General features: G+C 41.3%; 1 protein-coding gene across 2 annotated transcripts in view; it reads left to right on the plus strand.

Annotated features, from left to right (window-relative positions):
* HPS5 (HPS5 biogenesis of lysosomal organelles complex 2 subunit 2) overlaps nt 1–8,670 on the plus strand; it is a 35,849-nt gene extending 27,179 nt beyond the window's left edge. For both annotated transcript variants that reach the window (XM_054586016.1, XM_054586017.1), the window contains exons 19-23: nt 557–676; nt 1,956–2,069; nt 3,427–3,533; nt 5,591–5,861; nt 7,904–8,670. In XM_054586016.1, the coding sequence (XP_054441991.1) occupies nt 557–676; nt 1,956–2,069; nt 3,427–3,533; nt 5,591–5,861; nt 7,904–7,964 (673 nt within the window). In that variant the 3' untranslated portion in view covers nt 7,965–8,670. The remainder of the gene's footprint in view (nt 1–556; nt 677–1,955; nt 2,070–3,426; nt 3,534–5,590; nt 5,862–7,903) is intronic.
* Nucleotides 8,671–12,616: the final 3,946 nt, after the last annotated feature.

Consider the following 12,616-nt stretch of genomic DNA (forward strand, 5'->3'; position numbering starts at 1 on the left):
ACACACCATAAATGCACACATACCGCGCTTCTCTTCCTTCTGCCCTTTCTTCCTCTCAGGGATTCTTGGATCATCAGTGTAGAATTAAACCCCTGCTTCAGGGCCTAAGACAGATAAGCCTCCTTGTTGTCTCTGTCGGTGAGTGGATTTATTGCCACCATTTTTATTGATGATAGCCTAGGTTTTTACAGGTGGACCTCAGTTCTAGCTCTTTGCCTGTTTTTGCACTGAGGCCTCATTTCCTATCTCCACATGTCCCCTGGTTACTGAGACTGGCTATTCTCCCCACCTCTGATTGATTCACCTTTGCCATACTGGCTTTTATTTCTCTCTTTATTTTTGGCCCTTTTGTATATTCCTTATTTTCTTGGAGCTCAGCTGTTCATTTAAAAGGCTGTTAGATTTTCACCAGCTTTTCTAGAGATTTCATAGCAGGAAGGTTTTCAAGTTATTTCAGTCACTATATTGACGTCTTAGTAACATTTTCACATCCCTACATTTTACATTTCCTTTCTTAGCAGGGAGATTGGTTATTTTTCTCCCTACTTTCTTGTAGGGCATCCTTCCTGGAGTCCCTTCTACAACGAGAGTCTTTAAGATTGGATTGGCTGCATTTGGCAGTGTCCCATGATGCTCCCCCAAGCACAAGTACTGTGGATGATGAAGGAAACCCCAGGTAAAAAAGTCCTCTTTCTGAGCTCTGCCATTCCTTTGGAATGGAACGGGTTTATTCACACATGGCATTCTGGGCTTGCTTCAGGAACAGCGCTGGAAGAGACTGAGCCAAGTCATGCTAGTAATGAGATTAAGTGTACTTCTTGGTGGTTCTGAACAATTTTTGAGTTTTAGATCCTATAATGCAAAACCTGATGATTTCTCTCAGAAAAATGCACATCCATGCAAAATTCTGCATATGATTTCAGGAAATTAAACTGATCCCCTTAAGCTCTTTCATGGACCCACATTTAAGAGCCCTTGATAATTAAGTGTTAGGAGGGAAAAAATTGTGTGTGTATGTGTGTGCGTTTTCTCCTATTAATTTCTAGACATAGCCTGACTTAGAATTTAAAAAAATGGAACTCATAAAAAATACATACTGGCACTTAAAATGTATCAGAAATGATTCTTATATTTTCCTCCAGAAGCTTTAAAACTCCCCAAATGCCTATCTTACATGCTTAGACAAACGTTCTGGAAGGATATACAATGGCTCTCTGTGAATGATGGAATTAGAGGTTTCTTTCTTTTGTTTTTGATAACCTAAATTATCTAATTTTTAAAAATAAACAGGTATTGCCCTGGCCAGTGGCTTGGTTGGTTAGAGCGTCATACCCTCCACCAGACGGGTTTGTGGGCTTGATCCTCTGTCGGGGCACGTGCCTAGGCTGTGGGTTTGACTCTTGGTTGGGCACATACAGGAGGCATGTGCCCAATGTTTTGATGTTTCTGTCTCTGCCCCACATCTTCTCTCCCTAAAATCTAAAAAATAGACCTGACCAGTGTGGCTCAGTTTGTTGGATCGTTGTCCTGTGAATGGAAAGGTCTCAGGTTTAATTCCTGGTCAGGGCACGTGCCTAGGTATCATGTTCAGTCCTCAGCTGGGGCGTGTGGGAGAGGCAACCAGTTTATGTTTCTCTTTCATATCAATGTTTCTCTCCCTCTCTTTTTCCCTTCTCTAAAATCAATAAGCATGTCTTCGGGTTAGGATTAAAAAATAATATTAAGTATAAGCAATAACTATATCCTTGGGTTAGGATGTAAAAAATAATAATAAACAGGTATTTGTTACAGGAAAAACAGTTGTTTTTAATTTTTGAAAGCCAAGTGGAAATGTTTGAAAAATATAATAATAATGAAACAAATATAATTAAATGCTCTTCTTACCTGTTAGATGACTAATACATATTTTGTAGAATTTATTTGCTCTCTAATTTACTGAGTTTTTCATTTCACAGGCCTCATTCACACTTGTTTTCCTGGGGGTATAGTCAGCTGATCCTTCATCTAATCAAACTACCTGCAGATTTTACAACCAAAGAGAAAATGACTGACATCTGCAGGTCTCGTGGGTAAGAGAATTTTCTTAGAAGCTGAGGTTAAGATTAGAATCATTTCAGTCACTATACTTTATCATTTGTGAATTCTCTTTATTATGGGAAGGTATCTTTTTGTGTTAAGTGACAGTAAACAAATTTTTCCTTTTAAATTTGTGTGCATTTTTCTTTGTGTGAAAGAGACTGGCCCTTGCTGATTTCTCTCTTCCCCCCTTCTGCCTAGTTGCTAACCCCAGGCATGCAGGTGGTATTTAATTAACCACCAGACTCTTATTTGAGTCATAACAGCTATAGGGTCATTTGAATACACAGAGGGATCAGAGTGCTCAATAGAATTGCTGGTGAAGGACTCAGGGAGGAGGTGAGGGAGGAGGTGAGGTTTTTCGGAGGTAAGCCCTGGAGGCTGGATAGGATGTATATTTAAAAGGAGTCAGGAGGAGGACAGGCGAGGTGAAAGAAACAAGAATGAGGGCATGAAAACTGACATTGCTTTTTACCTATACTGCATATTTAGTCAGCTGTATATTGCCTGGCACTGCTGTTTTATGGCTGCACCTGGATTATAATCTTTTGGAGATAGCGGCTTGTTTCTTCTTTTGCTCCCATAATGGCAGGTGCTTGGTGCATATTTATTCATTGATAATGAGGGATGAGGCTAGCTAGGTGGTAGGGTGATGAGATCCTGGAGGACCTTGAAAGCTGGTCAGGAGAATTTAGTCATCAGTAGAGACCCTTTAGACTTTCTGGTATGAAAATAATGTGATAAAAATGGGGCTTTCTGGAAATCATTTTTGGTGTCATACCTGAGAAAGATTGGAGATAGGAAGGCCGGGTAGGCAGTTGTTGCAATAATTCATTCTTACCTGAATTGATGATTAGTAGGCAGCAAACAGACCATATCCAAGGGACATTTCAGAGGAGAATGCAGTGGGACTTAGAAAACTGGATAAAGCAAACGAAAGAAGGAGAAGAGTCAAGGAGAACTTTTGTATTTGGGAAAGAAACCTGCCAATTTGTATTGAATCTTAAAGTTTATAAAGTATATAAGCTTATGTATATTGTAAGTGGCGCTTGGCCTTGAATGTCAGTATTTATCACTAGCTTTTATTGTTTTTTTCTCAAGCACTCCAGATCAGGGCTGTCTTAACAGAACTTTCTTTGATAATGGAAATACTCTACTGCACTGTCCAGTATGGTCGCCATTAACCCCATAGTACTTGAAATACGGATTGGTCAGCTGAAGAACTGACTTTTGAATTTTAATTACTTTAATTTAAATTGAAATAGCCACATGTATCCAGTATCTACTGTAATGGATGGCACAGTTCCAGATAAATTCATTGCCTTTTCTTCCACTTTGGTCTCTTTAAAGTTTCTGGCCTGGATATCTCACTCTCTGTTTGGAGCTCGAGAGAAGAAGAGAGGCCTTTGCCAACATTGTGTATTTGAATGATATGAGCCTGATGGAAGGGGACAATGGTATGTAAATACTACTTGGTTACTCCTGGTTGTAGTATTTTTAGAAGTCACTTAAGACTTCTCAGTAAAGAAATTTGGGGAACATTTCAATGATCATGTATATAATTCTAAATAGCTGTCAAATTTGTAGAGTTGTTTTTTTTTAATCTGTATCCCTTGGTAATTATGAAATCATAATGAGGCATAAGCTGTAGGAAAGTTTTCTATGTAATGAGTGCCTACTGTGTTAGGCACTATACTAGGTGCTTTTCTGATACTATTTAAATGAGATAACAAATCTTTGGTAGTTATTATTATTTTTATTCTACAGAAGTTACAACTAAGGCCCAGAGAAAGGACGATTAAGTTTCCAAAAATCATACAATTGGTGGAGCTGGTGTTCAGACCACTGTTTGATTATCTCTAAAGATTGTGCTCAGTGTCTTCTCTGCATCATGGTGATTTTTTACATAGCCAAAAGTTGGAGATATTAAGGTGAACTTAAAGTGGAGTAGCAGTCAGAGTTCCCTGAGCTTTCACCACTGTTTAGATACTTAAAAATTTAGTTTTTATCAATCCAGCACAGATAAAATGGCCATCAGAAGGCCACGACTTTGACATACTGAAAGCTGAAGTCTGAGGGCCCATCCTGTGCTCAGAGAAATGGCTGTGGTCTGCTTTACTTGCCTCAGGACAGAGACGCCAGCAGCAAGACATTAGGCTCCTTCATCCAGCAGTGTGGTCTTCTCCAGCCCTGCTAGTGTGGGAAGGGGATCGGGAGAACAGGACAAAGAAGCCAGTTGACTGGCAAGGGTTAGCGTCAGCTGTCACAGCTATAGCAAAAAATACTGAGATCATCTTTGTTTCAGCAGTGAAAAAGAGGGTCAGGTGGTCTGTAGGACTAGAACTATAGACGTGCATACACTTCTGAACAATAACCAGAAGAACTAAAATATAAACAATTTATATTTTTAAAGTGACATGATTTTTATTGTAGAAAAAATACAAAATTCAGGAAGTATGAAGAAAATATTCTCCCTGCCCAGATGAGTGTATGCTTGATATTTTGTTAATGTAAAATAATAATAGCTGTTTTTACCCTTGGTGTATTAATAGAGTCTTTTCTTGATACTTTTCTCCCCTCATAAGTCATATTAATCACTCCAAGTTCTGTTGGTTTTACTGCCACATATGTATCTTCTATCTCTGCTTTCTTTTGCTCCACCATCACTCTGGTCCTAGCTGCTTGTTTAGACAACCTTATCATTGGTTGTCTGGTTTCCATTCTTGCCCATTCTTTAATCCCTTTTACTTAGAGCAGCCAGAATGGTTCTTTTAAACAAGAATTAGATTACCTGGCACCCTCTTTGAAACCCCTTACACTGAACTCAGAATCAAATCCACATTCTCAAGATAGACTCGTAAGGCCTGGCCCTGTCATCTCATTTTCGCTATTCACTATGGCCTTTGTGCACTATAGGCCTTTTTTGGTGTCTTTTAAATTCAAATTTATTCCTATGTCAGTGCATCCTCCATATTTCCATACTCAGAAGTTCAGGCTCCTTCACCCTCCATTCCTGACACTCCCCACCCCAGCTCTGCGCATATGTGGGACACATGCACCTGCCCTCTGTCTAAGCTTGTCCCTCACCTTTCAGCTCTCTGCTTAACTGTTACTTCCTCATATAGCTCTTCTCAGAAAAGTTCCTTGATCTTTTATAACACTTATAACAATATAAGTATAGTGTGTTTATGCATTTGTCTAAGTTCTCTCTACTGTAATTTGCACAAGAGTTCCTTATTGCATATCCAGTGCCCAGCATAGAATGAATATGCCCTGGGTAAATATTACTAAGTCAGTGAAATATTGAAGTTAATTTTATGGCATCTCCTTGCCATGAACTATTTATTCAACAGACCTGCAGAAAACCAGCTTTCTTTTAGGCGATGAGATTATGTTCTCTAATATTTGTATGTTTTGCTATGAAATGTTTTCACAAACTGTTCAGACTGTCTCCTGTATGCAGGCAGAGTGCCAAGAGCAGTCCGAGCCAACATTTCTGTGTTTCTGAGTGTAGGTTGGACCCCAGAGACTGTGGAGGAATGGAAGCTCCTCCTTCACCTTGTACAGAACAAGAGCACAAAGCCAGTGCCCCAGAAGTCATCAAATGGGAACTTCAGTGATGGGCCTACCCCTATCAACGTGGAGAATGTGGCACTGCTGTTAGCTAAGGCCATGGGTCCAGATCGGGCCTGGTCAGTGCTGCAGGAATGCGGTTTGACCCTTGAGCTATCAGAGAGGTTTACCAGAATCTGCGATATCCTAAGGATTGCCGAGAAAAGGCAGAGGTAATACCTGCTTTTCATGCCTTCGTCCTGCCGTCTCCAAAGGTGCTTGGGAAGTGTAGAACCCCAAGATGTTCAGAGGTTGATGGGACTAGAAAGATCACAGATGAGGGAACTGAGACTCACCTGTTGATTAAGGGAAGAGGCTAAAGTAGTATTTTGTTCATTGTTTGGATTAATGTGACCAAGACATTGTTTGGATTAATGTGAATGAATACCCAAATCTGAGGCGTACTCAGTTCTTTAAGAATATTATTGGTACCAAATACCTAATTGTCTCAGTCATGTTTTTTTGTTTGTTTTTTAGTTGTGATAAAGTACAGATAACATTAAATTAACCATCTTAACTTTTTAAGTGTTTGGTTTGGAAGTGTTATGTATATCCGTATCATTGTGCAGCCCAGTTCCAGAGCCTTTTCATCTTGCAAAACGCTCTACCCACTAAGCAACAACTCCTCATTTCCCCCTCCACAGCCCCAGACAACCTGCATTCTATTTTCTGTCTTTATGATAGTGACTGTTCTCAGTACCTCATTTGGGTGGAATCATAAAGTATTTGCCTTTTTGTGACTGGTTTATTTCAGTTAGCCTAATGGCCTCAAGGTTTACCTGTATAAACCATGTGTCAAAATTTCCTTCTTTTTTTTAAGCCAAATAATACTCCACTGCATGCGTATACTGTATTTTATTTATCCATTCATTGGTCGGTGGACACTTGGGGTGCTTCCACCTTTTGTCTATTGTGAGTAATGTTATTATGAACATGGGTATACAAATGCCTCTTTGAGACCCTGCTTTTAATTCTTTTGGGTATATAAACCCAGAAGTGGAATTGCTGGATCATATGGTGATTTTATTTTTAATTTTTTCAGGAACTGCTGTAGTGGTTTCCATAGAGACTACACCATTTTACTTTCCTACCAACAGTGCACAAGAGTTCTAATTTCTCCATATTCTCATCTTCACTAGTTATTTTGTGTTTTTTTTTAAGATTTTATTTATTTATTTTTAAAGTAGGGGAATGGAGGGAGAAAGAGAGGGGGAGAAATATTGATGTGCAAGAGATATATCGAGATCCATTGCCTCTCCTGTGCCTCTTACTGGGGACCTGGCCCACAACCCGGGCATGTGCCCTGGCTGGGAATTAAACCAGCAACTTTTTGGTTCACAGGCCGGCACTAAATCCACTGAGCCACACCAGCCAGGGCTGCTATTATTTTTTTAATCCTCACCCAAGGATATATTTTTAAATTGGTTTTTAGAGAGAGGGGATTTGAGAGAGAGAGAAACATTGATCAGCTGCCTCCTGCATGTGCCCCGACCAGGTATTGAACCCACAACCTTTTGGTGTACAGGAAGATGCTCCAACCAAGTGAGCCACCCAGCCAGGGTTGATTGTGTCTTTTGCATAGAGTTGTGACCGAATGAACACAGGTCCAGCTGCCCACTGCTTTGAAAGCCAATACTTGAGAGGCAGGTGCTGAGGTAAAAGCAGTTGTATTCAGGTGCCTGACAGCCTGGAAGGTGAGGGACTCTCATCTCAAAACTTACCTCCATATCTCAGTGTAGGCCAGGGTTTTTATGAGGAGGAGGAAGGACAAAGAGAACAAAGAGATCAGGGGGAGAGACTGTGGACGTGCATGTATTGTCCTTGCTGGTCCTGATATGGATCTTTCATGTCAGCGTTGTGGAGCTGGTCGGTGCCAGCTAAACTCCTGCGTCCGGCAATCCGCATCACCCAAAGTCATGGTCATGGCCGTTTCTTGTACAAGCAGGGACTGGGACTGCTGGCACTTGCAATTTGCTTACAAAGGAATTGTCAGTATATGAGTCCATTTTATCAGTGTATTAGTACATATTATTTATTCTAATTCCATTTCATGGTAAGTCAGAGTAGTATAAAGTTTTTGTTCCCTGTTACAAAGTCAGTCAGCTTCTTGAATCCTCTTAATTATTTGTGTTTTTAAAAGTATTTTTTGTAAAGAATGAACAATGAAAACTAAATTTACTTGTTTCTTTCTTTCTTTCTTTTTTTGGGATTTCAGAGCCTTGATACAAAGCATGCTTGAAAAATGTGATCGGTTTCTCTGGTCTCAGCAGGCCTAGTGGAAGAAGATTCCACAGGATGTCATGACATTTTGAGAAAAACGGAATTATTCTTCTGAATGCATTTGTCATTGAAGGAAGGGCATTACCTGAAAACCCTGCCACTTTATTGGGAGTAACTTGTCCAGTGTCTAGAACCTCCACATTTATGTTATGGCTTATCTGTGGCCTTGGTGTTTCTAAACCAAAGTTGACCTTTGAAAAGAACCAGTCCTTGTTTGCTGACATGGAGTGTTCTGGAATCGGAATGTGAGTGTTCACAGCTCTGCAGTCCTTACTCTGACCAGCAGTGTTGCTTCTTCCTTGCTTGCGGATTGGGAGAGCAGAAGTTTCTCATTCTGGTCACGTGGTGACAGATAATGTAATTGATGGGAGTTGAATTCTTTTTATATCTTGTCTGAGACAATTGAGAAATTACTGAAATATTACCTGGTGTAATGGAATTAACACATAAAAGATGTAAAACACAGAAGACTCAAATTAGATATTTAAATGAAATGGCCCCATATTTAAATTGAGCTAATTTAAAATCTATTTTTTCCAATGTTTGACATTTTCTAATCTCATCCTATATATAACTGACTAATTCATTACCAGAAATGTTTTATCTCTAATCTTTCCTAAATAGAAAGTACTTCAAAGAAATCATGCACTTTTAGAAATTATTTTTCAAAGTTGCAATAAAGGAAGTTTAAGTACTAATAAAGATTGAAGCAAGTGCTTTATTATTTTTTAAGATTTTATTTATTTTTAGAGTGAGGGAAAGGGAAGGAGAAAGGGAGAGAAACATTGATGTGAGAGAAACATCGATCAGTTGCCTCTCATATGCGCCCTAACTTGGACGCTGATCCCGCAACCCACGCGTGTGCCCTGACAGGGAATTGAACTGGTGACCTTTCGCTTTGTGGAACTACGCCCAACCAACTGAGCCACCCCGGTCAGAGCAGTGCTCATATTATTTAAGCCAAGTACTAGATTGCCATTTGTCAGGCTCCCGTACACTTACATAGCGTGTAAAATATGAATAAAGTTTGTATTTGAATAGAATATAAACAAGAAGTTTATTGTGAGCACTTTGCAGGGAGGTATGGAGTAGACGCAGTGCGGAGTAAGCAAAGTGTTGGCTAATTTGAACGATTTTTTTTTTCCTATTTATAACACAGCCAGATATCCATAGATAGAAATTGCTGTCATACTTTCACATAACATGTGGGTGTGTTATATAACCTGATAAGTTAAAGGGATTGTTAGAGAAAGGAGGGTTCACAGAGCTTGTTAGAATTTTGGGAAACCTAACGATTCTGGTCAGCAGTGTGTGGTGGCGATGGGGGTGGGGGCGTGTGCGTGTCATTTCCCCAGCCTAAGCGACTCTCCGCCAGCTGGGGCGTCCTTCAATTCAAATCAATTCTCACACTGTCTACTAGGTGAAGGGATGTTAAACAAAAACCTTCGCGGCCAAAAGCTTTTCTGAAAAAAAGGGTTTATTGAGCCACATGCTAGTCAGAAAAAGGACCAGGTCGTAGGACATACAGCCTAAGCCACCATCAGTAGGACGGGATGGAGAAGATGCACATTTGTTCATAAGCTTTTTATACAATAGTTTGGGGAAGGAGGATGAAAGTTGTTTTGAAAGAATTTACATTGGCTACAGGGAGCGGGTGTGGGAAAAGGTGAAACGTGGGCAGTTCTAGGATGGGTACGTAGTCCTTAAGGAAGAACTGTTTCCTGCTTCTGGATTGGTTGTGGACAGGCGTGGTGTGGCGATGTCTGGTGGTCCGCTCCGCTAGGATGTTGATTCCAAAGTTTCAGTGTACGTTCGGGAATGTGAGTGCTCTTTTGTTAGTCTCTCCTTACAGCTCTTAACTGAATAGCTCCGGTTGTCTTTTTCTCCCATTTTTGGGCCAACTGTAATTTAATTTAGATATCTCAGAGTTTCTCTTGTCAGCGCTTAGTTCCATAAGTCTGCCCTCCACTTTGACACCGGTCGCAAGTTCAGGTTGCTAACTGCTTCTTACTGGCTCTAAAACAGGTTCCTTCCCACAGTTCCCTCCTTGGGTTTAATTAATTTGCTAGAGTGGCTCACAGAGCTCATAGAAACATTTTACTTACTAGATTGCCAGTCTATTATGAAACGATGTAACTGAGGAACAGCCAGATGGAAGAGATGTATTGGACAAGGTGTGGGGAAAGGGTGAGGAGCTTCCATGCCCTCGCTGAGCTCCATGCTCCCTGAATCTGCACACGTTCACCAAACCAGAACCTTTGGAACCCAGTCCTTTTGGGGTTTTATGAAGGCTTAATTACACAGGTGCGATTGATAACATCATTGGCAATTGGAGGTTAAGCTCAGTCTCCAGCCCCTCTCGCCCCTCCGAAGGTGTGGGGTGTGGGGTGAGGTGAAGCTGAAAGCTGCAACCCTCTAATCAGGTGGTTGGCAACCAGCCCCCAATCGCAGGTGCAGTCCAGAGTCAGCTCATTAATACAAAAAAGCAACCTCTTACACATTACCTAGGAAATCTTAAGGGTTTTAGGAGGTCAGTTTCAGAAACTGGAACTGAGACCAAATATATATTTTTCCTTATAAATCACAACATCACACCTTCCCAGTAGCATCAGCCGGATTTGGGTTGTATGGCTTATGTTGAATGTGAGTCTGTACTAAGGTAAAGAGCAACAGCCTGCCTTTCACTGTCAACTTTAGTCATTACACGGTGACTGTCCCAAGCACCCCCCTGAGGAAATCTCAGAAGAAGGAGACGGCCTGACCTGGCACAATTGGGCAGTCATTTCCCAGCAGATGTGTCTAGGGCCTATGCCAGCAATCCTCATTTTCCAGAAGGGTACAGAGAGGAATTTCCAGCATTTAAAAATACCATGTCATCAGTGTTCATTTTGCAAGGCAAATAAACCAAAAGGAAAAAAAACCCTTCAGCTTAATATTTCTATTTGAACTCTACTTGGATATTAGGCAATGTTTTCAAATACAGCTTATACCTGTAACTTGCCTAAAAATGCACGACAGACTATGATTCTTGGTTGTCCCACTTTTACTTTCATGGATGCGCTTGACCATTGTTTAACAGGGCTGCAGGGCAGTGCAGTCGGGGAGAGCTGGGGTTCTGAGGCTGATTGCCTTTGAATGTCTGCTCTGTCTTTTCCTAACCAATCTTTGGGAAGTTACTTTGTTTCTCTAAGTTTGGGTTTCTTCATCTATAAAATGGGGATAATAGTATCCACTAAAAGGTGCCTTGAGGAGTAAATGAGATAATGAATGCGAAGCACATAGCTCCGTAACTGGCACATAGAAAGAGCGAGGTCAGACCTACCGCATGGAGACCGTTACATGAGACTAAACTCTAGTGCATAGTGCCTCTGTCATGCTGGATGGGTGATGAATGTTGGCTGTTGCTGGAAAGGTTAGAATATCTTGGTTTCACCCAGTAGTGATCAGACCCATGTAAATTGTTCTACATGATTCAGAGAAAGTGGAAAGACAAACATGGAAGTTAATAACCTTCTTGCGTGTATGAAATTTGTCACTGCCCTGGTCAAGGCTCAAAACTCTTAGCCATCCTTGTCTCTTCCTTCTCCTCAACCCTCGCTGCTGTAAAGGGAAAACCACAAGCCTGTGTCGCAGAGATTCAGCAAACATCGTGCCACACCGAGGGTTAGCAGAGCTGCAGAGTGGTAGCGGAGAGTGGCTCTGACGCTTTAATTTTTATCATATCTCTTCATTAAACTGAGAGTCTAATCAAAAGAGGGGAATTGTTCAAGAGAAAACTGCAGGCTCAAAATGGTGTCTCTTGTGCTAAAAGCACATGATACCAAACCTAGATTTAAAAACTGACCCAATTCTACTTTCAACTTTTCCCATAAATGTAAGGTTAATCAACTAGTCTGGAGTTTTCTGGTCAACACCATCTATATCATAAAAACCCTTCCTGATCTCTTCTCCTAAAAAGGATGGCCTGGCCTACTCACAACTCATTTGAATTCTGCCTTTTTTTTTTAATCCTCACTGGAGGATATGTTTATTGATTTTAGAGAGAGAGAGAAGTGGGGCGGAGGGGAGCGAGAGAGAGACATTGATGTGAGAGAAAGAGGTCGGTATGCACTTCAACTGGGGATCGAAGCTGCAACTTTCTTGGTGTACGGGAGGACACCGTCAAAAGAGCCACCTGGCCAGGGCATGATTTTGTTTTTTTTAACGCTGCCAATTGCTATGCCAGTCCTCTCAACTCTGCATGGTGGTGTTTTCCATTAGTCATTTTCTTTCCGTTCTCTGCTGCCACCACCCACGTTCCCATCCCTTCTTGCCTAGACAGCTGCAGCAGTCTTAAGGCCTTTCTTCACTTCGAAACGCTGCCTTCCCACTACCACCTCGCAGTCTCAGCACATGAAAATGGAAGCAGCCGTAGGTGTCATCCGCTCAGCTGCTTCACCAACCTGCTACACATCAGAATCCCCATACGAGCTTCTGAAAAGTACGGATGCCAGGGGTCCTGCCCAGCCTGGGACCTGCACATCTAAGAACTAATTAACCTGCCTCAGCCTGCCTCCCAGCCCCGCCTGGTTCCTAGGGATACATATGGAGAGTTCCCCTCATTTAGAGAGACACCGAGGCCCCCGAGGAAGAGTGCTGGTCCTGGTCT

Source organism: Pteronotus mesoamericanus, unplaced genomic scaffold (assembly GCF_021234165.1).
Source record: "Pteronotus mesoamericanus isolate MK-2021 breed Mesoamerican mustached bat unplaced genomic scaffold, CSHL_Meso_final contig_90, whole genome shotgun sequence".
Classification (NCBI taxonomy): domain Eukaryota; kingdom Metazoa; phylum Chordata; class Mammalia; order Chiroptera; family Mormoopidae; genus Pteronotus; species Pteronotus mesoamericanus.